Source organism: Zootoca vivipara, chromosome 3, assembly GCF_963506605.1.
Source record: "Zootoca vivipara chromosome 3, rZooViv1.1, whole genome shotgun sequence".
Taxonomy (NCBI): Eukaryota; Metazoa; Chordata; class Lepidosauria; order Squamata; family Lacertidae; genus Zootoca; species Zootoca vivipara.
Genome location: NC_083278.1, coordinates 89,385,358 through 89,410,761, shown reverse-complemented (window position 1 = coordinate 89,410,761; position 25,404 = coordinate 89,385,358). Strand labels below are relative to the sequence as shown.

Sequence of the window (25,404 nt, the reverse complement as noted above, 5' to 3'; positions counted from 1 at the left end):
AGTAATCTGAATTCTGGAAGCAGGAAAATGTTCACAATTGTAATACGCCATGCAAAGTTGTTACTAGGCATGTGTCTGCAAACCTGGTTGCATGCTGATGAAACCACTAGTCCCCATCATCTCAGTAGGGGTCAAAAGTTTGCTTCTGTAAAGAAGTCTTCGACCCTGTTCCAAATCTGTAGTAATGCTGGTAGTGCTAAGAAGAAGCCAAGCGATTCCATATAAGCAATTTTAATTCAGATTAAATATATTATTCCAAGGTATTTCGAAAGCGCACTTTTTCTGTACTAATCAACAGTCAGAGGCATTTTTCTGGAGTTTGGATATCCAAAGCTTGACAGTAAAAATTACTGCTTTTTACAAGAAAACATATACCGCTTCCCAACAGTTTGTTAAATCATAATTTTGTATGGACAAAAAAAGAAATCTAATGTGTTAAGTGGAATTAGTGCCTTCCTCTATTTTATTTTATTTTTAGAACCTTTAAATACAGCTTTAAAAAAGAAGCTACATCCTAACTCCATGTGTTTATGTACATGTGAGAATGAAACATGTTAGAGCAGAACTGATTTGAGTTGACTGGAGCAGCACTAACTAGACAAAAGCTTGTAAGGCAATGCTAAAATCAAATGAGATGGAGTAATTTAGTGCTTTTTGGAAAACCACCTCCATAAGGTGAAATAAGGGGAGGGAGGAAACCTCAAATATAAATGTATGTACAAATATTCAAACATAAACCCCGCTGAATCCCAACAGACCCACTTCTAGTAGAATATATATGCTTGCAGCTAATCCATAGATATTTTGCTGCAAAACAAACTTTTGTTGGGGGGGGGGAAGGGGTTTGCATTCCTCATGCAATCACACACTTACACAAGTCATTTCCGAAATACCTGAACTCCACCTTGTTTCTCAGAAACATGGTTCTATACAAAAGTTACGTTGCTGCAAAGGCCCAAACCCCCACCAACCTTAGTCACAGCTGAGAAAACACACAATTTTGCAGTTTCGCTCTAAACTCACTATGCAAATTAGAACAAAGCTAACTTGTTTATCTGAAAGAACATCTTACATTTCTTTTCAACACATAATTACCAACTAGGATTAAAGGGTGCTAGAATGAGTGCACAAATGCAACCTGAATAAAAACTAAAATGAGTGTGTTCCTGGCAGTGATTTCCATAACATTAGTGCAACATTAATTCCTACAACAGTTCAGACATTCTTTAATTATGTAGATGCACAAAGTGCCAACTCGGGTTTACAAAGAAGGGCCCCAGAAGAACCTGAATAGCTGTGCAGATAACTGGTTCTAATTTGAAGCCTACCCATATGATTGCAAGAGATAAGTACAACAACAGAACGTCTTGTACACATACCTGCCTTTTCACCAACTCAACAATAAATTGCACACAAAGGGAAAACTCCTTTATTTGAATGGGATATGTACAGGAATGCTTCTGGAGGATTATCCAAATGTCAAGGTATTTATGATCCAGCTCAGAAGTCAAAATCCTGCACATAACTTGGTCTCAGGATCTGCAGCAGATATTGGGGAAGCAAAGTCTCGTGTAGTTGGCGCCCTAAATTGTTACTTTTCTCCAAATTTTGCAGTTAAAAAGTAGTAATTCCCTGATGTGTACATACAGACTTGTTCTTTGCTTGCACGCGCATACATACCTTCTATGTCTCATCCAGCAGCATGATGTTTGGCCAGAGAGGTGCCAGATAACTTCTTGAATGAGAACACAAGACAAATCAGTTTCTAAACTGCATCCACTAAAGGTTTCAAGTTTAATGGTGTAAAAATCTGGACATTCAAATACAGCTTTAAGAAACTTGCTTGCTACAGTGCAGATTGCATCTGGCTCCCCCTCCACAAATAAGGCTGATACTCTCAAATGAACAACTAACAGGGTTTTTTTGTTTGTTTTAAACGGTCAATGCTTACTAGGGCAGGTAACATCATACCGACTGCCCCCAATGAAACATTTCCTCCTCCTCTTTGTGTGTGTGTTTAAGAGTTTGAGGGTTTTTAAAAAGTCCATGTATGTCATTTTGCATGACCTTCTGTCTGAAAGCTCTGGCAAGTAACCAGGTCAGCAGAGAGGACGGGGGGCGGGGGGAGATCCTAACCTCACTAGCTGCATTAACACTGAGCTTCAGAAGAAACCTCAACTCCCAGTTTCCAAGTTCACACACACACACGCCATACAGATATACATCAGACAGGGTAACAGAGTCAAAAAGTCCAGTATGCTTGACAGAAGTTCCAAACAATATGACGTCCTCTGCCCAGCCTCCAACACGATATGATGATCTTTATCTAGTATAATAGACTCTGTAGTAAACTGTTTTTGACCTCCATAATGAATAGGAGTTGTCAAATTTAAGGAGATAGACCCCTCTTCCTGGGTACTGATGGCTGCCAGCGTACACTTCTTCATGACAGTCTCGTCTGTACACAGGCACGATTTCATCTAGTTGAGGCTTGTTGGCATTCTTTTTGGCTTTTTCTTCACTACTAGCGTTTTCTAAGAAAAGAGTCAGAAACAAAGCATTAGTCACTAAATGCAGCAGCCCAAACAAACTCTGCAACCAATTCTTCATGGTCAGTGCGGATTAATCCGCAGGAAGCACAGCAAAAACACGAGCAGCTTGTTTAATTTAACAAAAGCAAAACAGGCACAATTTCATCTGGGCTATAACTATAAAGAAAACAGTGATGACCAACTGTTCACAAGGAGGATTTTGAGCAAGATTACCAAGGCACAATGCTAACACATCAACATTTTGATAGAAGCAACTGAGGTTAATCCCTTCTTTCCCCTCTTGGGAAACCTTATCCTGAACAAGCTGGGCTTCTGTACTGCAGGCTTCGCCAACATGCCCTGAGAATGGAGGTGTTAGTTTTGTTCCATCACTTCATAGCTTATTTCCCCCTTCCAAATCAGGCATTTCTACCACTATCAGGGAGCAATAAAATTATGCTCTAAAGGTCATGGCTTTGGTTCTTCCTTTACTACTAAGAGGTACCATACCTTTGCATACATGGTGGACTTTTTGTAATATGCTAAAGGGGAATTTTAAAAATTGCTTAGTTGACTTATCAGCAAACTCCCGGTTACTGACTCTAAGACCAACTTGATGTCAATAGGACCAAAGGTCCTCAATCACACTTGGACAGAATTGGTCCATCCTACAGCTTGTACAGATATAGATCATAGCCTGTCATTCCCACTAGGAAATAGCTGCAAATGGGCTACTATTAATTTCAACACTTTATTCATAACTAAACTGGAGCATGAAGCACACAAGAGCTAATGTCAAAGCTGGCTAAGTCAGTCATCCCAAGTGTTGTGTTATATGGAAGCTGATAAGATCCTAGCATGAAGTTGGAGTGAGCAAAAGCCACAGGTGTACAGATCCAACATCCACAGGTGTTCTTTCCTCCCACACTACAAGGACCAATACTTCCTAGTCAAAGGTTTAGAATCTAAGCAATGTACAGAGACAACAAAGCACAGCATCGCTCAGTTGGATAATGGTCCCACAATGCAATCTTCCCCAGTTACAGGGAAGAGATGCCAAACAGGCCCTTTGAGTGAATAAAAGCTGAGGAAACGGAGGATCTGCAAAGTCACACATAACAACAAAGGGTAAGAAAGAAAACTTACTAGGTAATTACAAGATGGCAAAATATGAAAGTGGGACTTGGAAGCAGATTAAGGGCCTATACACAAACCTGTATTCTTTGAGTTTAGAGCCAGGAGTGTCATGGCAACTTGAACAACTGAGCTCTAAGCACTGAGACTTCATGTTTGTAATTATTATTATTATTTTTTACTTTTAGACGACATCTACTTTTAGAAGACAAATAATAAGAATAATTATTTTTTACTTTTAGAAGACAACTGAAGGCGACCCTGTTTAGGGAAGTTTTTAATGTTTAATGCTGTACTGTTTTAATATTTGGTTGGAAGCCACCCAGAGTGGCTGGGGAAACCCAGCCAGATGGGCGGGGTATAAATAATAAATTATTGTTGTTATTATTATTATTGCAATAACAACTTTCCAATTGATTTTAATTCTGCAGTAGTTTGGAAATTCCCTCCAAGTTGAGAGGTCTCCTGTTAAGGCTATATAGCAGGAGAACCACCAACATCCTGGAACCTTGCTGCCAATCAAGGCTGCATAAAATCATAGTGAAGGCCATTTAACTTATCTTAAATGGCTCCTACGAAATATTTCTTTTCCCACACTAGCTAACCCACATCATTCCAGGGTTTTCCATCACTATGTCTCACTTGCCTGCACACACTGGGGACCACCTTTCTAAATTCCAAGATGACAGAAAATGTAATGCAAAGCCTGCTACAGCTTCTTTCATGACTCAAACCCCTACGAGGTATATAAAATAAAAAATACCTTCCTCCTCTTCCTCGTCCTCACTGGATTCACTAACATGTACGCTGACTGCTGTGTTAGGGGAGTCTGTCCATTCAAAATATACCCCAAAACCAATGTCATAATTGTCTGTAGCAAACTCCCAGAAGAGATAAGAGCCCTCTTCATGAGTTGGTACACGAACGGTCACGACTTCTCCTCTGCCAACCGTAATCACAGAGTCTGCATCCTGGCGGATCTTCTCTTTGAAGTCTGCAATCTGGGGTCGTGTCCACATGGATGGTGCTGCTATGACTGGAACAGATTCTAAAAAAAAGGAGGGAGACCCAAAAAATCCTCAGTTTTATAGTTCAGACAGATAATTATGTTGCAGTATCCTAGAAAACGTCCCCTGCAAATAAGGGGCAACACGGGAAGGCCTCCCTCCTTGCAGATTCCTCTGAAGCCGAGGAAAATCAGCCTCATCTGGTCACCATCTCATAGCCTCTCTCGCTTGAAGGCTGGTTTAACCAAGTCTGCTTTTGTATATTTCACCCTATACCATATATGCTGCCTTACAGCCCTGCAATAACGTAGACACAACAGGAAAGTGCAATACCCAATTTTTTCTTCCAATGCTCCTTAGTTAAGCAGTGGGAAACTGCTGATTCACAGATGAAAGAGTGTGTTTTGCATGGCCATACTAAGTTGGGGTCATTAGTTGCCAAAGGCAGAATGCTACAAAAGATTCAGCAGCCAGAAACATGGAAGTAGTTTCTTTCAGAGTAGAAGAATCTTTACTCTTACCTTTTGGTCCATTCTCCAGTGCTGCTTCTAAAGCGTCAGTTTCCGGGTCTTTTTCAGGACTGTCTGTATGTGCACTAGCCTGTCCATTAACCGATGGGATTTCCCCTATGTTAGGTGGGCTTGCTTTTGATACAGAAGTAACTGAAGTCCCCGCTGTGGCTGCCGCTTCCTGCTGCTTTTGTAAAGCTGCCTACAAATTAAAAGCCAAAGCAAAATCTAAGGGCAATGAAAGATGCAGAGCACATTTTGGAGAAGTTTGCAGAGTGCTACTGGTGGGAAATATGTAGGTGGAAGTTGCAAAGAATCTACTACAGGCATCCCCAAACGTTGGCCCTCCAGATGTTTTGGACTACAATTCCCATCTTCCCCGACCACTGGTCCTGTTAGCTAGGGATCATGGGAGTTGTAGGCCAAAACATCTGGAGGGCCGCAGTTTGGGGATGCCTGATCTACGATCATGTTTGAGCAGAACAAAATGAGGCAGCCAGATGCCAGATTCCAGTAAGTCAGTTTGAAGGGGATGGGACACTGGCAGAGTTAAAACACTAGACCGGAGCATGACTTGTCAGATCGTTTGAGGCATATGGGACTAAGAGATGAAGCATCAAACCCCCTGCTGATTAGAATAGCAGTGTTTAATGCTATGCAGAGTAGCAGAAACTGGATGTCCACTTGAGAACTGAACCTGAGTGTTACGTTTAACATAGAATAACGGTGATCCTCTCCAATCTCTGAATGCCATTTTTTTTTAAAAGCAATCTCTCCAGTAGTTGTTATGTCCAAGGTGCTATGTGTTTATTTGCCTGAATTGCTTCTGAACAACATATAGTTCAAGCTAGTCTTTGGAAAGTGCCTATTTCACACTGAAGTCAACCCAACCTTCGGCTAACTTGTGGCACATGGATGCGGCTAACTTGTGGCGCATGGGCTGGATCCGGCCCCTCAAGGGGCCCTCAAAGTCCCATAGCAAGATTTCCTGATCTGATCAGGAGATAAATGCTATCTCTCTCTGTTCTTTAGAGACCAATCACTAAAGAGAAGACAGGGTGTTCTATTTCCTGATGGGTGCGTAAAATCTCTCTAAACAGCAGTCAGAGGGGTATTTTATTTCTAATCTCACTGTTTTTTTCTAGGAGAGGGGTGGGCGGACTTCAGTCTTGCCCGATCTATTTTGCTTTTTACTAGAACCCCATGACTTACTAATCAGAACCAGGTGTGAAATATGAATTAAAGAAGAGGGTGCATCTGAGAATATTCCGAGTTCTGAACATTGTTTTCTGTGAAAGAACCAGTTCAACAGTACTTTCACACAAAACAGTACTTTTATTTTGTGAGGGAAGTTACTTTGCTGTTTGCTACTGTTTAGCAATTGGAAGTCAGTAACCCTTGCCAAGGGACCCAGGTGGCGCTGTGGGTTAAACCACAGAGCCTAGGGCTTGCTGATCAGAAGGTCGGCGGTTCAAATCCCTGCGAGGGGGTGAGCTCCCGTTGCTCAGTCCCAGCTCCTGCCAACCTAGCAGTTCGAAAGCACGTCAAAGTGCAAGTAGATAAATAGGTACTTCTCCGGTGGGAAGGTAAACGGCGTTTCCATGTGCTGCTCTGGTTTGCCAGAAGCGGCTTAGTCATGCTGGCCACATGATCTGGAAGCTGTAGGCCGGCTCCCTTGGCCAATAATGCGAGATGAGCGCCACAAGCCCAGAGTTGGTCAAGACTGGACATAATGGTCAGGGGTCCCTTTACCTTTAACCAATCTACTGCAAATCACCCTAGAGATCTCTCAGAAAAGACCCCAACTCTAGTACAAAATACCTGCTTTCAAGATTTCTAGAAAGGTCTGAGTAATAAGGTCAGCACAGACAAATCAGCGTGTGTGTGTTAATAGATTCTTAACCTTCTTCAGAAAGAATGCAGAAACACTGGATACACTTTTCAGAAAGAATTTTATAAATCCGATACACCAGGCACACCCAACAGGTAGATTGTGATCTACCGGTAGATCACTGGATGTCTGTAGTAGATCACTGGCTCCCCCCAAAGAAGCTCAACAACTATGGTTCCCCTAAAAAAAGCTCAACATTTTCGCCCTGCAGCTCCTCAAAACGGCGCTTTCCTCCTCCCTAAAAAACCCCCTCAAAAACTTTGACCTGAACCCCTAAAAAATGCCCCCCTAAAAAGCTCAACAACCTGGACCTGGACCCCCAAAAAGGGGGTAGATCACTGCCAGTTTTTAACTATGAGTAGATTGCAGTCGCTTGGGAGTTGGCCATCTCTGCGATACACCATTAGAATTTGTATTTCCACCTTCACCATTAACTGCAAAAAAACCCCCAAATGGTCTCACTGACGTCTCCAAAGTCAGATATACATCTATCATCCTATAAGCTGCACTACCAAGATAGTGCCATATACCTGTTGCTGTGCAAGCTGGACCTGATAAAGTTGCTGCATGTACTGTTGATAGTGCTGCTCCTGAAGTTGCCGAATCAGGACCTGCTGCTGCTCGTAGTTGCCTGGGTACTGCTGGGCTGCATACTGTTGGAACTGAACAGCCGTTTGAGAGTTCAGTGCTGCCATGATCTGCTGTCTAGATTAGGGACAAAGTTACCCTGAAATACAACTCTGAAGGGCTATTTGAGGAGTCAAATTTTCAAACACAACACATTTGTTATTGCAATTAAACTATGAAACTCTTGGCATTTATTTCGGGAAACATAATAGCTGGGTAAACATGACAAGGATGAGGGGAGTGCTAGGGGGACACCAAATCGTAAGGCAGAGCCTTGTTAGCTATGAAAGAGTCCTTCCTACGCCATGAAAATCCAAATATCAAATTTTCTAAATGCGGTTGATTTCTAAACAAGACGGATTCTAAGGGGACTTACTGCCAGAATGTGTATTCTGTCTAAAACTCACTTGGTGGTTCCAGCTTCTGTCAAAATGAAACTCCCTTGAGGTTCTGCATTAGTCATTTCAGGGCCCACTTTTGGAATAGACAACTCAACCATGAGAAAGTATATCACTCCATAGGTGGTCCTATCCATCATTTGGAAAGTTCTCTTGTAACCAGCCAGATAAGGAATTTCTACTTCATAAGTAATCCAACCTACAACTTTCATTACTTTTTCAGCATGTGATTTTTCGTATAATTGGAGCCCTAATTAAATACTCATTTTTATACACAAATTGCCATGTAGGCAAGTAATATGCCCCTTTCAGGATTTAAGGGGCGGGAACAACTGGACTCATCACCGAGGAAATGCTTTGGCTATACTAGATGGGAATAAGCTTCCGATAAACAGTGTTTAAACTACAAACACTACAGTGTTTAAACTACAAAGATATGGAGGCAGGGCAGATGTTTAAACCACTGGCGTAGGGTATATTGCACAGACAGCGGAATTTGATACAGGCTCAAATCCACGCTCAGCTGTAAAGCTTACTGTGTGGCCTTGGCCAAGTCACCACTTCCTCAGCCGTAGATTACTGTAAGAATAAAAGAGGATAACCCCATGTACAGAGGTTATTTTCAGCAAGATGGGATGGAAGGGTGATAAATGAACAAGGGATGCGTCCTGCTGACTCCTTACTTCTGCTGCTCCATTCGGAGCCTCTCTTCTTCTATCCGCCGCCTCTCTTCCTCTTCTCTTCTCAGCCTCTCCTCTTCTTCTCGTCTGCGCTTCTCTTCCTCCTTTTGCAAACGCTCTCGTTCTTCTTCTTCACGTTGCCTACGTTCTTCCTCTTCCCTCCTGTAACAGCCATGTTTACCAGACATTTGGACACCAAGCAATAGGAATCCCAAAGAGCTGCTGTTTTACCCTCCCATTTAGTGCAGCTTTCTGCTTCTGTTTTAACTTCTAGGCAGAAATTCAAAAAAGTTAAGCCTTTTCTCATGCCACACCCCAATGGCAGCCGTTTTGTGACTGGCACCCCCCCCCTCAAATCCTCAAAATTCATTAAGTGTTGGTGACCCCTGTTCTAAACTCTTATAGAAAGGAACTGTTTCCATGCAATATGAAATATTGTGAAGGATGGCACCAGCACGTAAGCAAAGGAACAGTGTAAGGCACAAAGTTCAACTTTTCAACAAGTATGCAAATTATATACTGATATCTTCCTAGAATTTCAGAAGTTAAACAGATGAGGCTCCTAATCTAAACCACATGTAAACGTTAGATAAGATTCACCCATAATGGTAGAAAAAAGTAAAATATCTGGGTATCATGTAAACTTTTACCCTGCATTTTCCTGTAAAACTATTATTTTCAAGACAAGAAACTATCTGCCTTCAAAGCTAGGAAAAACTGCACTACAATTCACAGCTCCATAAAAAGATTTGTTAAAAAGCAATTAAAAACAGTTGAAGAACTGTATCAGAGATGGGGAATCTGCAGTCCACAGGCCAAATTATTTTTAACAAACTTATTTAACGCAGGTCCCAATTGGGTCCACAAGGCTGTCTTCCCCAAAACATGCCCACCTACCCCATACCTGAAGTCATACATGACATCGGATGTGGAGCAAGTAGAGATGTGGTTGTAGTGAAACAACTGGGAGCCTTAAAGTACACTGATTGTTCTTTGGCAAGGGAGGCTTGCCATCAGCGCCAATCAGCTGATCACCAGTTATAGCAAGTGCCATGGGATCAGCTGCATGGCGGAGTTCACAACTGCACTACAGAGTTCCATAGCAGAGTTGATCCCTGTCCAGACTGGGCTTGCTGTCAGCACTGTTGACCAAGTAACTGACACTGACAGCAGGCCCAACTGGGATCGGTACTAACAGGAAGTTGGCACAAATATTCCTTTGTTTTACCAGTATGAATTCAAGCTGGTGATATAAAGGATGTTGCTCTGCAGACATGGCTGGAACTGTACCCACAAAGGATAAATGTAACTCTGGGTCACCTCACATCATTGTGATGTTCAGTGATTGACAAGAATGGCCTATGGGGATCTAACTAAGTGACTGTTAGATATGAGAGCTGGAACACAAACACACTTTATGAACTCCCACCCAATTTCAGAGAGGCACAAGAAGCTTACCTTTTCTTTTCCTGTTCTTCTTTCTCTATTTTATGGGAGGTAACGTATGTTGAGAAGAGATGGCAGCACCTATTTAGTAGCTTTACAAACTCTATCATGGAGTCTTGCTTTGCCATGTTTCCAAGGGCAGCCCATTCTTTCCTGCAGGGAAAAAGGCAAGTACCATTGCATTTTGTCTAGCAAACAGCATGTATAAACACAGAATGAAAGCACTGATTTATCAAGTTGGGAGACAATATGGGAACTATGCTTGGCTTCTGAAATCCTGCACTCTGTGAACTGAATAGCAATCTCTCCTTAGTTTAGCCAAAGGGAAGAGAACCCAACAGAAAGCTGACACACAAGCTATATCTGCAGAGGGGATTCTCATACAACAGTTCACGTCTTGGAGATTGTACAGGAAAAAATATTCCAGTCAAGCAAGCCAAAATGTCTCTTCTACAGACAGATCCATAAAATTCAATAGCTTTTTACCTTCTGTCATTCCCCAGGACATCAAAGAATCCAACTTCAGGACATGTGTCTGGATTGTAAGGTCCCAGCAGAACCTGCTTATGCAGTGCCACAAGTCTGAGTTTTTCTTCGTATGTTGGATGAAATGCTTTGCCATCTTTTTCTGAAGATAAAGGATAACATTACTTTAAAGACAAATATGGCCAAGGTCTGTGTACCAGATCATTGATCATCTTGGTCACCCTCCTCTGCACAAGTTCCAGCTTGTCAATATTCTTCTTAAATTGTGGTGCCTGGAACCGGACACAGTATTCCAGGTGTGGTCTGACCAAGGCTGAATAGAGCAGGACTATTTCTTCCCTTGATAGGGACACTAGACTTCTGTTAATGCAGTCTAGAATGGCATTATTATTATTATTATTATTTGCTGCATCACACTTTTGACTCATGTTAAGCTTATGGCCTACTAAGACCCATAGATCCTTTTCACATATACTACTGGGCCAGTGCTATTTTTTCTAGAAAAAGAGGTCCCAGAACTCATCATGAACACCTCCCTTGTTCTCTTAGAATGACAATGGTGCCAACCTGAGAGGTGCCAGAACTGAGTTCCGGTGAGTTCTAGCTGAAAAAAGCCCTGCTACTGACAATCCAGGTCTCCCCCATGTTATATCTGTGCAGCTGGTTCTTTCTAACTAAGTATAGAATCTTACATTTGCCCCTACTGAAATTCATTCTGTTAGTTTTGCCCAGGTCTCCAATCTGTTAAGGCCATATTGGATCCCAATTCTGGCATTGGCTACCCCTCCCAGTTTAGTGTTATCTGCAAATATACCTTCACCCATGTAGTTTATAAAGACATTTAACAACAATGGGCCTAGGACAGAAACCTGTGAGGGAATAAGTGAACTCATTGGGGTCTACTTTGAGTAAATATGCAGAAAATGTGGCTGCAAGGTTGAAATTCCTACCCTGACACACTTGCTAGTTAGCCTCACTGAGCTCCGTGGGAAGCCTTCAAAAGGAGTTCCCAAATGCCTCAGTACACATAGCCTGTATCTTATGCTGTCTGTGCTGAACAGAAGCACTGTTTCACAATGACAAAAGAGAGCCATTATGGCGTAGTAAAGCAGAACAGGGGGATCCTGGGTTCAAATTCCCAATCAGTCATGTAGCTCACAGGGCGACTTTGAGCCAGTCACAATCTCTCAGCCCATCCTACCTCACAGGATTGCTGCAAGGATTAAAAAAAATGGTGTGTGTGTGTGTGTGTGTTATGTATGCCATCTTGAGCTTCTTGGAAGGATGGGATAAAAACATGGTATAAACAGAAAGAGAAGATTGACATTGTATAGACAGGGCCATAAAGAATGAGCTCTCTAGGGAAGCAATTGTCTATAAAGGTTCTCTATGTCACATTTTTGTTCTCTATAAAGGTACCTGTCTGCTGCTTTATGGCTTCCATTACTTAAACCCTGATTTTGATTATTGGCTAGAATTGAAGCTTCCCCAGAAGTTAATTCTTCATTTTATTTTATATTACACATTCCAGAATGTGATTTAAATAGTAAAAATTACCAAAATGTTAGTGGAGCAAACAAGTGGCTTTTACTTTTAATTATTAAAAAGCAGCTTGATGAATTATTCACAAAAATGGCTGCTAATTCAGTTGCAGAGAGTCAGAGACGGGCAGGCCTGAAAGGGCTTTATTAAAAGCTGCGCAGCAAATAAATAATAAATAACAACCCATTCTGCAACTTTAACCTCGCTCTTCTGAACCAGGACCAGGAGAAATGCCAGCCGTTAAGTTCTTAAGTGTCCCACAATTATAAATTCAGCCTCAAAAGGTTGACTTCCCCACCCAAGTGTACACCAAATGAAACTGTTTACACTCCACCAGAAAAGAGCATGCTATAATTCAGTTTCAGTTCTATTTTAAACTCTAATCTGGGCTCAACTTTGAAACAGCAGTCCATCTCGCCCAGCTTTGGTTTTGATGAACGTTAAAACCAATGCTAGCACGTTTAGTGAGCCCCCAAAATACATGCAGAAGCAAACACTGGTAAACATGGACCGAGACCATAAAACATGGATCAATAACACAAACGACTGGCTCCCTATAGCTACCAGTTGGTCTCCTATAGCTACCATCTGAAATAATCCCAAATGTATCAATGATAGCCAAATGAAACAGATGCAATTCAAGGCAGGTGACAGGTGCATGTCTTTCCCCAAGAGAGCCTCAAACTCACCACCAACAATGGACGACCTTACAGACAGCCCTAGAGAGTAGGTCCTCCCAGCTAACCCAGATGCCAACTCTGTACCTTACCCACTCAAGCAGCATTCTTACAAGACCTAATAACACTGCAGATTCATTCACCAGGGCAGCATTCACCACGCTGCAACTGCATCCTCCTGCATTGAGCAGGCCCCTTCCAGCAACAGGAGTATGTACCACAATATTATTAGTAGTGATCATGCTAGCAATAATACAAGCAATGATGCTGTTCTTATCTTTTACAAATCATGCTCTACATGGAAGTGCCACAGATAAACACTGCAACCCAACGCATTGCACAGTGGTACCTCGGGTTACAGACGCTTCAGGTTACAGACTCCGCTAACCCAGAAATAGTACCTCGGGTTAAGAACTTTGCTTCAGGATGAGAACAGAAATCGCGCGGCCACAGTGGCAGTGGGAGGCCCCATTAGCTAAAGTGGTACCTCAGGTTAAGAACAGTTTCAGGTTAAGAACGGACCTCCAGAATCAATTAAGTTCTTAACCTGAGATACCACTGTATGATCTATTGCCCTCAGTACAGCGGAACCTTGACTTAGATCCGCCTCTTCTCGCGGACGTTCCAAGTTGCGACCGTGGCAAAACCAGAAGTAAACAACGGGTTAGCCGCGATTCGCGCATGCGCGGAAACAGCTTCTGCCGTGTGCACAAGCAGCTACCGCCATCTATGCATGCGCACAAGCGGCTGCCACCATCTATGCATGCACAGAAGCGCGCTGCCCCCAAATGCGCAGGTGCAGAACAGCACCTCTATTAGCATCTGGTTTCGCTCAGCAGACGGGCCTCTGGAACGGATTATGATTGTAAGTAGAAGTTGTACTGTATTTACAGACTCCCTCTCTATTCCCAAGAGAGACTACATTTTTTATCTTTATCAAAAGGTCACACAAACACATATACAGTAGGTATTTGGCAATACTTTCATGTATTAAAACCTTTTTTTAAAAGAACCATTCCTCAAGCTCCTCTAAGAATTGTTTGACCCAGGTGGCGCTGTGGTTAAACCACTGAGCCTAGGGCTTGCTGATCAGAAGGTCGGCGGTTCGAATCCCTGTGACGGGGTGAGCTCCCATTGCTTGGTCCCAGCTCCTGCCAACCTAGCAGTTCGAAAGCACGTCAAAATGCAAGTAGATAAATAGGAACCGCTACAGCGGGAAGGTAAACGGCGTTTCCATGTGCTGCTCTGGTTTGCCAGAAGCAGCTTTGTCATGCTGGCCACATGACCTGGAAGCTATACACCGGCTCCCTTGGCCAATAATGCGAGATGAGTGTGCAACCCCAGAGTCAGTCACGACTGGACCTAATGGTCAGGGGTCCCTTTACCTTTACCTTTATAAGGAGAGGAAGGGCAAGTGCCTTGATCATCCTAGGCAGAGGTGCACATAACTGTCAGAAACATGCACAAATCTACTCTGGTAGTGCTGGTCATACTTTTAGTGACTTGTTTCTAGAAAACAGCTTGAAGAATTACAATAACTTGAAAAGAATGAAAGCACACATTAAAGGCAAGGGCAGCTCTACTACTGAGCCACCCATCCCTGGAAAACAGCAACTGTTTTTTACCATCTTAGATGAGGACCTGCTAAAATGCATTAATAGCTGCAGATTATGTGGCTTAATTAAGGTAGACTTTTCTGGGACATATGCCTGAACAGTGTTTGCTGTCACCCAGATGGTAATTTCCTTGTGGCAAGACGCACAAGCCCGTTAACGATGCAAAAAATAAAATAAAATGCAAATGCCACATTACAGATTCAGCGTAAGAATCAAGATTAAAAGTGTTCCTGTACAGAAGTTCATTTTCTGTCATATGGTGTCAAGCTTTCAACCGGGGAGTTCCCCGTAATGACCAAGTTAGGCGTAGATCAGATTCCAATGCTCAATGGAGAAAAGAGCCTGACTACCATATCTATCTGCTCAAGGATGCTGTGGAAAATGCAAGAAAGAACTAAGCAAGTGACTTCTGGGGTGAGCGCTTGGTAACATTACAAAATCCACGGTAAGGCAATACGTTTATTGGGACAATCCAAATGTCAATAAATTGTGAGCAAGCTTCTGAGTACTCCAGAACCCTTGATAAGGCTAGATGTAAAAGAAAAGTATGGCATTAAAGCCATTTCCTCCTGCATCGGTCTCGGGTTGGAAACAAGCTTTCAAGGTTCACGATGCAACTGCAAGCACAGTTTCAGAATTTTCTCAAGCCATGATGGCTTTAAAGGGCTTAGGAAGCATCTATAAAATATGGTAGCTACTTAAAGGTTTGCAGCCATTTACAGTATTTCAATCAGGCAAATTAAAGCACAGGACTGTAAGAATGTTCTCCAGTCTGAAGAAACTCCCCAAACTATCCTTTTGTCTTAGGTCATATTTGAAAATACTGTAACTGTTAACTGCAGGATGACTACCAACATGAGATATTGAATAACCTTGTCATACTATGGTTGTCCTGAACAGTAAATTAGGATTTGGATGGCAATAAAGAGGCTTCACTCTCTTTGGCCTGCATCATGTCCTCTATTGGATACTTTGCTTAAACGAAATTTGGATTAACTCACTAAAGTTTTATTTTTCGAAGAATAAATATCATCAGAACCAACACAAGGGGAAGTTGCAGTGTAAACAAGCTCTACAAAGAATGTGAAGTTCAAGTTCTTTTTCACCAGAAAGATGCTTGAGAGGAGGAAACAAGAGACAGAATCAATTAAGAAAGGAAGACCTTCACTGAGAACAGATAAAGGTAATCTGATAAGAGAGAATGCAAAGTTCAAGGGCTTGTATCAAACAAAGTGTACTTTCTAAATGGCATCTTTCTGTGCCCCTTAGGAGAAGAGGCTTCTAGATTACAACCTACTGTATATTATTTGAATTCATTAACACACATGAATCTCCTAAATGCTCCCGTCTCCAAAAGTTCAGCATTTCAATGCAAAGATACCTTGTGTTTCTGGAGACATTACACTGTGTTGGGTTTTTTTGGGGGGGCGGGGGCGGACAGAAAAAATTAAATTTGAAAATATCCTCATGTCCTACAACTGACTGCGATTCCAACTACTAGAATATGCATTTTTATTTAGAAAGAAAATACAGTATGTTTATTTTATATAAATTTTGAGTAATTTTTCAAGTAGTCAAAACTACGTAATAGAAATATCTGATACCATGTTTTAAAAAAAATATCTGAATTACCACACATGTAAAGCTTTCTTTGGAAATTTGCTTTCATTAGAATGCTTGTAAATATTTTAAGGCACAGTTCCTTAAACCAGCGTTTCTCAACCGCTGTTCTGCGGCACACTAGTGTGCCGCGACGTGCGGTGACGAAAAGGGCGATTTGCATTGTTACGTGACTGGCGGCCGCCAATAAACAGCACTAACCCGCCGAAAAGCCATATTTCTCCTCCTCTTTCCCAAAGCTCAGTGCAAACGAGCCTGGCGGCCGCCAATACACACCACTAACCCGCCGGAAAGCAATATTTGGCAAGTGTTTCTTACAGTCATAATTATAATATAGGGCGGCACAGAGTTAATTTTTTAAACTTTTTTAATGGTGGTGTGCCTCGTGATTTTTTTTCACGGAACAAGTGTGCCATGGCCCAAAAAAGGTTGAGAAGCACTGCCTTAAACAATGCTGTTACATTTAAAAATAATAAATTAAGGCACTGAGATATGTTTTAGGATGCCCAAAGCACTGTACATTTCATTGTCATAACGTCCGCTAAAAAAGGTTACAAGTTTGAAACTGCCCAATTTCGCTGGTATTGAGTCCATTCACTGTTATTAACATTATGAAGCAATCCATATTTATAGAGGAAAAGCAGCCAGTGGAAAAATTTCTGCCCTACATTTCATTTCAGTCCCATTCAGGTCTTCCCCATAAACTGAGGATGCCAAAACAAAACTCTGCAAGAATCTCAGAGTCAGACCTCTCGCTCACAGTTTACAGAAGCACCAGCTTTACCTTGGCTGTTAAAAATCAGCCCCATCTAAGACACACTCAGTGCCATTCCACATATTCCATTGTGTTCACTGAACAGTGACCATCTATTCAAGGGTGCTTACGCTGTAGCTGGTTTGTGTATTAAGGCCTTGTGCTGATTTATCCAACTTGTCCAGACCTAGGTTTACTCTGCTATCTCCACAAAGTATAGGGTGTGTTCTCAAAATGTTGGGAGCTCTTTATACCTAGTTCAATATTTTTAGGAACTAGGTCAGACGAAATTAGAATACGCCCCAAGACAATTCTGGGAGAATGATGGGAGCAGCCTCCCCAACCTACCTCCTTTTCTTGCCCTAGTACCAGAGATTTTCTAAGTTGGACGCTCCAGCCAGCACAGCCAAAGATCGCAAACTGTAATCCTTAAGAACTGGAGGACACCACATTTTGCTACCCCGACTCTAAGTGGAAATGGCACAGTATTGATAATACAGTATGTTATCAAGGAAGTTAAACTAATGCATTTCCAAACTCCCAATGACCACACATACACTGTTGGTTAAAACATTGATAAGGAACAAACAAGGTATCAGAGGAATGTGTCCTTTTCAAATAACTTTATTCACACCGGAAAAATGTTCATATTAATTTCTGTAAAAGCAACACAGGATACTAAATTAATTCAGTAAAGTATGAAGTTTCAAATGCAATAGCTTTTGATTAAACGCAATAGCATTTCTTATAAGATCCCACCCTACTATATCGACAGTAGGGTAGGATCTTATATCAATACCCTACCATATCGTCTGAGTTATAGTATTAATTAATTCATGACAAATGATCTGAAATGACAGCTCAGGCCATGCTGCTTCTGAACAATGGATACTAATGCATCTGTAAGGGGGAGGGATTATAGAGAACCCTCCCCCCTCATCAGAAGCAGCCCGTCACCCAGCAGTCATGAAAGCGAGGGGTCTGAAGGGGGAAGTCAGGAAACGGAGAGGGAGTGCCAAGGCTCTGGCAACATCCAAGAGCCCCTGCTCCATAGGCAGGAAGAGAGGCGGAAAAAGTGGACAGGAATAGGTCAGACAGAAGACCCGTTCCCCCCCCCCCCGGGACGTCGGAATTAAGGAGGCGAAGGAAAGGGAGGCGCTTCTCAGTTCCGAGGCTTTTATGCTGGTCCCGAACGCGGAGGGGGGTAGTGCAGGAATCTGACTCGAGTGGGTAGACATGGAATGAACAGTCCGTTACACTGTAAATAATGTGCACCAATAAACGTCTGAAAGACAAGCATGTGGAAGGTTGTTACTCAAGAGTAATCACAACAACCCTGACAGCATCCAGAACTCTCATCATGGAGAGTGAGGCAGCTGAATATTGCTGTGCAAATGGTTAGGGCAAACAAAACCATTTTTTTTAGTTCAGCAAGTCACAGTTGTGGCAAGATCCTGAACATTTATCCAAAATACAATACCCCAGATCTGACCATCTGTGGATTGTTGACATGTTAAATAAATGCATTTTAAAAGCATATTTTGAAAGAAATAGCACATTTTCTGTCTAGGGGTAGCTCATGGTGGCAATCCTATATCCTTTGTTTAGTAGCCTGCTTTGCAAGTGGAAAAGGCACAGGATTGTGCTGCCTCACAGAAGAACACTATCTAGAAAAAAGATGAAAGGGGCAATTCTTATTTATTGAGTGTACTCATGACTGTCTTAACTTGGGATGCCTAACATTTTTTGGCCCATGGCCTTGGCCAGGCTTCTAGAAGCCACATGCCAGTGGGTGTGGCCACTCCACATTCTTGCACAAATATATATATTCATTTGCATGTATACACCCCTTTCCACTCACCCCAACACCAATAGTACTTTTTTCTTTTTGAAGTTCTCTCTGAAGGATATTGCAAACTGGCATCTTTTAAAAAAAAGATTTTGCAGATCACTTGATAACAAGATGTTGACTCCCCATTCCTTTAGAAAGAGTCTTTCTTGGGTTTCATTTAGAGATTACAAGTGCATTCTATTAATCATCTCTCCTGGGAAGACAACTATTAATGTGAAAGCCACAATATCTATTTCCAAGAGAACATCCAGGAACAGCAATATAGCAGAAAAGGCTGCTGTGCTTGCAAATGTAATATGAGTTGCAGAAATGAGTCCACAACAGTACTTTGTTGTTAGGTATTCTGTACTTGTGGTTTTGATGCTTCATTTTTGATTCTGTGAGCTGCTTTGGATCCATTTTTATGTAAAAAGAGAAGGGAAGGGAAGTTATTAAAATTAAAATAAAACAAAGCAGGGCCTAGAGAAGGGTTTTTTATTTTAGCTTCTTTTATCCACCCATCAGATGGGCAAACTCAGTCTGAAAAAGGCAACTCACTTTGCCTTTATTTTTCTCATGATCAGCTCACCCACACTGTGGGAGAAGTGGAGAGCAGTAACACTGCAGCAGAGTAACACACTTTTGCTTTTCATGCAAAATAGGAGGCTCATGAGTACAAGAAATTTGTTGTTGTTTTTAAACTTAAGCCGCCACCGACAAAATGATATTCCCCCCCCCCCCCATGGCAAGTTAGTTTAATTGAGGGCAGAATCTGAACAAGCATGATGTAAGCAGTGCTTTTATTAAGAGCATCATAGCACTTTATATTGTTTTAATTAGCACAAAGATGCTTCCATTTCACAAAATAATCTTAAGTCCTTTAACACTAAGTAGTCCAAATCACTGCCATTAGTGCCTCAAATAAAAGCTGAATTGAGCAAACAAAATCAGCAAGTAAGCGATCCCCTCTGTCATTGAAACATGTGCTTACCTGACTCATCCTCAAATGTATATTACCCATGCATGTATATTACCCATAGTTTCCTTCAACTTTACTTAAGGGCATACTTTGTCATAAAACATCCTGGGGAGACTGAGTTGTTGCCCAGGACCACAAAGAACCAGTTTCACCTTTGATGACGTTTTCAGGAAAACAGCCATCAAGCTCTATGAATGAATGAATGTTATGAGGCCCTAAGCTACCATCTTTCTTTAAGAATAGACCACGTCTCCTAAAACAGAGTTCATATTCCACATACTGTACCACTCAACATACCGAAGCCTAATTTCCAAAGGCTACTCCTTCACAGAAGAAACACGGTTTGCAACCACAGCTCACCTCCTATTAACAGCCCCATGGATTAGATAGATAGATTTGGGGGGGTGTTTTAAATCCCACCAACTCATTCTGTAGAAAGCAACTCCCCTTTTACTGCAAAGTAAAACGCTGACGTTTCTTCACAGCAACCCTTTGAAGCAGGCCTTCTTCTCCCCTCAAATTTGCACAAGGCACAGAGAAACGAGGCAAGCCTGCAAACCAGGGTTCGAGGTTACACAGAAAGATTAAAAAAAGACGTTGGAAATGGACTCTGTAAAGCTTCGGGGACCGGGGTTGTTAGGGAGGAGGAAGCAGAGAGAAATCTCCCAAGCCTCCTTGAAGGATGGCCGGGAACGGGGGTCGGGATCGGGGCGATCGCAGGACTTCCTGCGCGGTCACCTTTGAAGAAGCGCAGCGCCAGGCCGTACAGCTCTTCCAGGCCGAAGCCCCAGCGCCGCTCCAGGCTCAGAACCCCGCCATCGTCGTCGCCATCGCCGCCGCCGCCAACCTCCCCGTCGCTGTCCCCGCCGCCGTCCTCGTCATCCTCCTCCTGCTGCTGCCCCGGCTGGGCTCCGGCTGCCCCTGGCCGGCCTCCTCCGCGGCCCCCGGGGGCGAGCAGCGGCCTCGCCTCCGCCTGGCCCGGCCGGGCGTCCTCCGAATCCGGGCTCAGGGTCAGGCCGTCAATAGAGACCTCCAGCCGCTCGGAACTCAGCGCCGCCGCGGCCGCCATCGCCTGCCTCGCCCCCCGCTGCTCCGCAGGGCGGCCACGTCTCGACTTCCTGCTGCCGCCCGGCGACCCGGATCTTCCGGCACCCGAAAGGGCCTAGCGGGGCGGAGGCAGGGGAAGAGCAGGAGGAGCTGCTTCTGGAGCCCAGGCTTCCGGCGAGCCTCGCAAAAAGAAAAAGGGGGAAGGCCTCGGCCTCGCCAAGGGACCGGATCCAGAGGTTGCTGCGCCAGAGGCCTTAGCGAAGCTTGCTTGCGAGTAAGCACGCGCAGGGCTGCCCTCTTCGTTTCCGGGAGGCGGCGGCGGTAGCGTCTCTATGACGTTCGGCAGCCGCGTGAGAAGCGGGCATTCAACAGATGCTGCTGCTCTTACCGGCTCTGCAGAAAGGGGAAGCAGCACCTGTTGGTTTGCTCCATAAAAGCACCGGGAAAGGGAGCTCGGCGGCAGGGCGCCTGTTTTTGCATGCAAAATGTCTCTGGTGCAACACGCACGCATGCACACACACACACGCGCGCGCGCGCATATTCAGGTAGGGCTGGAACTGGGAGAGATTCCCGCCCGAAGCCCTGGGGAGCCGCTGGAGGCAAAGCTGAGCTAGAGGGGCCTGTGAAATTGACTCCAGTGTAACTAAGGCAGCTTCTTTTGAGCGGGGAGGGAGGAGGGGGCAACTTCTTAACACTGGATTTGCTTCAGAAAAATATTGCAAGAGCTGGATGGTCCCAGGGATGGGGAGATCCTGTGGCCCACCAGATGTTGCTTTCCATCCATCCGTCAGCTTCCATCAAGCCCAGTAAACAGGGCCAATAGTAATGCATGATGGAAGTTGTACTGCAGCAGCATCTGAGGAGGAGCACTCTCATTCCTCATCCCTGACTTCCAGATACAGTACAGTGAAATAAATAACCTTTGTCTCCCTGCTCCATCACCCAGTACTGATAAAGCTTACAGCCCAGGCTACACATCTAGTCTGGGACTTAAAATATTTATCCTTTTTACCGCTCCATGCTTGGGCACTGGCCGTATATCATCCATGTGACAGGGATGTTGTTAACAACCTGCACTGCAGATCCTGCATCGAGTGAGAGGGTTGGCCTGGATCAGGCATCCATCCCCAAACTGCGGTCCTCCAGATGTTTTGGCCTACAACTCCCATGATCCCTAGCTAACAGGACCAGTGGTCAGGGAAGATGGGAATTGTAGTCCAAAACATCTGGAGGGCAGAAGTTTGGGGGTGCCTGGCCTGGATGATCACGAACGTGCCTTCTAGTTCTCTGATTCTAAAGCCATGCTAAAACACGCTGTGGAGCAATGAGAAGCAGATAGGCAATTTATGTGAATACATTCAAATATCATCCAAGTTGGGCAGAGCGCGGTGCTGGTAAAGCCAAGGTTGCAGGTTCAATCCCCATATGAGACAGCTGCCTATTCCTGTACTGCAGAGGGCTGGACTAGATGATCCTCAGGATCCCTTCCAACTCTACAATTCTATGATTCTAAGCTCTTGGAAGTTGAGATGTCCCACTCAGGCCAGCTCCAGGTTTGAAATTGTCCTTGGTAAAGAGGGGATCCCCTCTTCTGTTGGTGAATCGCCCTTAGTCTTAACTGGCTGTGGTGGCAGCTCCGTTGATAACACCAAATAGATGCATCTAGTAATCTCTTAATTCCCCACAATGCTTTAGAGCAGGGAAACTTCCAGTCTGTGGTCTTAGTTAGGTCTGCCAGGCCTCTCTGTTTGCAAGAGCTCTGTTTGGCCTGTGAGGCCTTCGGCCAAGCCAAGCCAAGCCCACCCACTCTACACATGATGGTCTTGCGGGCCTAATCTGGCCTGGAAGAAATTAAATGGATGGCTAGGTGCATCTGACCTTCAGACATAGCTCACAGAGGCTAGAGGAGATAAGGATCCAGTTCCTCATTCCTGTTTTAAAACTGATGCGTGCTAGGTGGAGGGCATGCTGGTAAACTTTAAAATGTGGCTAGAGCCAGCTACCTGGTACTGACCGCTTTGACGTCTGGGTTGGGAGGGGGGGTTGAAGGGAAACCCAGGCCAGGCAACAGCAGTGGGCTGTGGGCTCTAGCAGTTGCTCAAGAATATCAGGTGTTGACACCCATCCTGTATTCCAGGAATAGCAGTGCTTTAAAAATGTAAGAAAAGCCTACTGGATCAGGCCAGCCAGATGCCTATGAGAAGATGCAAAGAGGACCTGAGCATCTGCACTCCTCCTTCCAGTAAATGGTGATCTATTGGCATAGGGAATCTGTATCTCATGCAAAAACAGAGCAAAAACTACAGTACTTACTGTGTGGAAAGAACAGTGTTCTTTAAACAACACAGCCTGTTTCAATTTTGACAGGATTTTTTTTTTGTTCTAAGTTCTTTCCAAATTGAGAGCAGTGGCATGCATCCCATGGGAACAGATCTTGATTATGTTTAGTTGTTTAGTCGTGTCCAACTCTTGGACCAGAGCATGCCAGGCACTCCTGTCTTCCGCTGCCTCCTGCAACTTGGTCAAACTCATGTTCGTAGCTTCGAGAACACTGTCCACCCATCTCGTCCTCTTTCGTCCCCTTCTCCTTGTGCCCTCAATCTTTCCCAACATCAGGGTCTTTTCCAGGGAGTCTTCTCTTCTCAAGAGGTGGCCAAAGTATTGGAGCCTCAGCTTCAGGATCTGTCCTTCCAGTGAGCACTTAGGGCTGATTTCCTTCAGAATGAATAGGTTTGATCTTCTTGCAGTCCATGGGACTCTCAAGAGTCTCCTCCAGCACCATAATTCAAAAGCATGAATTCTTCAGCGATCAGCCTTCTTTATGGTCCAGCTCTCACTTCCATACATCACTACTGGACTAAGAAGTGATGGACTAGTTAAGACTAAGGGCAATCCACCAACAGAAGAGGGGATCCCCTCTTTACCCAGGGGATCTTCAAACCTGGAGGTGGCCTGAGTGGGACATCTCAACTTCCACATATCACTACCATCTTGATGGTAGTTAAATGCAAACCCTCCTCAATTACAGCATAGCTATAGAACCAGTGGCTTGATGTTTCCAATTTACATTCTTGCTGGTTTTCCATTGATATGAAGGCAATCCTTTAGCAAGCTACAGATTCTGTTATTGTTTCTGGGTGATACTGCAGTGCCTGGGGAAAGAGTCTCCCCCACCCCTTTTCTCTTTTGTACAAAAACAAGCTTCAGGCTTTATGGAGGTGATGTAATGCCATCTTCAGCTCCTCTGGGACAGTTTATTACGTCTTCTGTGTAGTATCAGTTTTATGATTCAGGAAATATGTCCTTCATATCTCATGCAATTAATCCTGGACCATCTGCATGAAAGCAAATAAGGGAGGAAATGAGTGAGACAAAAATGGCAGTGCAGATGTTTCAGAAAAAAGTATGTTTACACTATTTCACTCTCTTGTGACTGAAAAACTACAGCCATCGCCTTCCAGTTCATGAATTCTTTCTCTGGATATATTGCTGGGCTATCCTGAAATGTGTCAGTGGGAGAAATGTTATCCAAATTACTCATTTGAAAGTTTGGTGCTTCCACCAACACATGATGCCAAATATTTAATGCTTCACCGGTCGACAGTTCAAATCCCCGCGACGGGGTGAGCTCCCGTTGCTTGGTCCCTGCTCCTGCCCACCTTAGCAGTTCGAAAGCACGTCAAAGTACAAGTAGATAAATAGGCACCTCTCTGGTGGGAAGGTAAATGGCGTTTCTGTGCACTGCTCTGGTTCGCCAGAAGCGGCTTAGTCATGCTGGCCACATGACCCGGAAGCTGTACGCCGGCTCCCTCAGCCAGTAAAGCGAGATGAGCGCCGTAACCCCAGTCATCCACAACTGGACCTGACGGTCAGGGGTCCCTTTACCTTTTACCCTGTGGCTTCCCGTACATTTTCCTTGTTTGTCTTCAGTTGCTGCTCTTTGGGGTCTCCCCCTTTGAATTAGAATTGTATTATACCTTCTTCATGGTTGGTTTTCAGAGACAAGAGGAGATGTTTGGGGTCAGTGTTGCCAAGATTAATGACCATTGCGGTGCTGTTATATCCAGTGCACTGTTGTTTAGTCGTGCCTGCAAATATCCTATCAAGCTGCACTTTTAAGTCTTTAGCTAGGCATGCAATTTATTTTAGAAATAAGTAGCAGCATTTCTAATATGCTTCTAATGCTTTAACCTTTCCTTTACCCTTTCATCAGCAAAATTCTCTCAGGTTTTGGGTTGTGTGTCTGTGTGTTTGTTTTTTTGTATTACCAAGGAGTCTGGTGATTCTTGTGGTGCTAGAAGACTTCAGAAGAGGAACAGAAATGGCTGTCACCTGCTGGAGAGAACTAAGGAGAACTAAGGACTGGGCTGCACACACAATATTTTGCAAAAAGAGTTAAAATTGCCCAACATTTTCAGGAAGCCACATGTACTCTTCTTAGATACTGCCTGATTTCCTTTGTTGTTGTTGTTCAAACTCTAAATTCGAAAGGGGGAATATTTAATAAAAGATGAGTACTGTATAAAAAATATTTTGAAGTAAGTGGATTGTGCACAACGGAGGCTGGGCAGGAAACAAAATCGAAAAGAGGTCTGTTTTGTAAAGACCACCCAATTAACCGATCTGATT

The 25,404-nt window shown here is 43.6% G+C and overlaps 1 protein-coding gene across 1 annotated transcript; it reads right to left on the bottom strand.

Moving 5' to 3' along the window:
• Positions 1–831: 831 nt before the first annotated feature.
• Positions 832–21,090, bottom strand: ACBD3 (acyl-CoA binding domain containing 3). Its single transcript, XM_035111451.2, has 8 exons — positions 20,467–21,090; positions 10,710–10,851; positions 10,236–10,376; positions 8,781–8,939; positions 7,603–7,777; positions 5,194–5,383; positions 4,429–4,713; positions 832–2,534 (listed from the first exon to the last, which is right to left on the bottom strand). The coding sequence occupies exons 1-8, from the start codon at positions 20,795–20,797 to the stop codon at positions 2,323–2,325; spliced, it is 1,635 nt and encodes a 544-aa protein (XP_034967342.2). The 5' UTR covers positions 20,798–21,090; the 3' UTR covers positions 832–2,322.
• Positions 21,091–25,404: the final 4,314 nt, after the last annotated feature.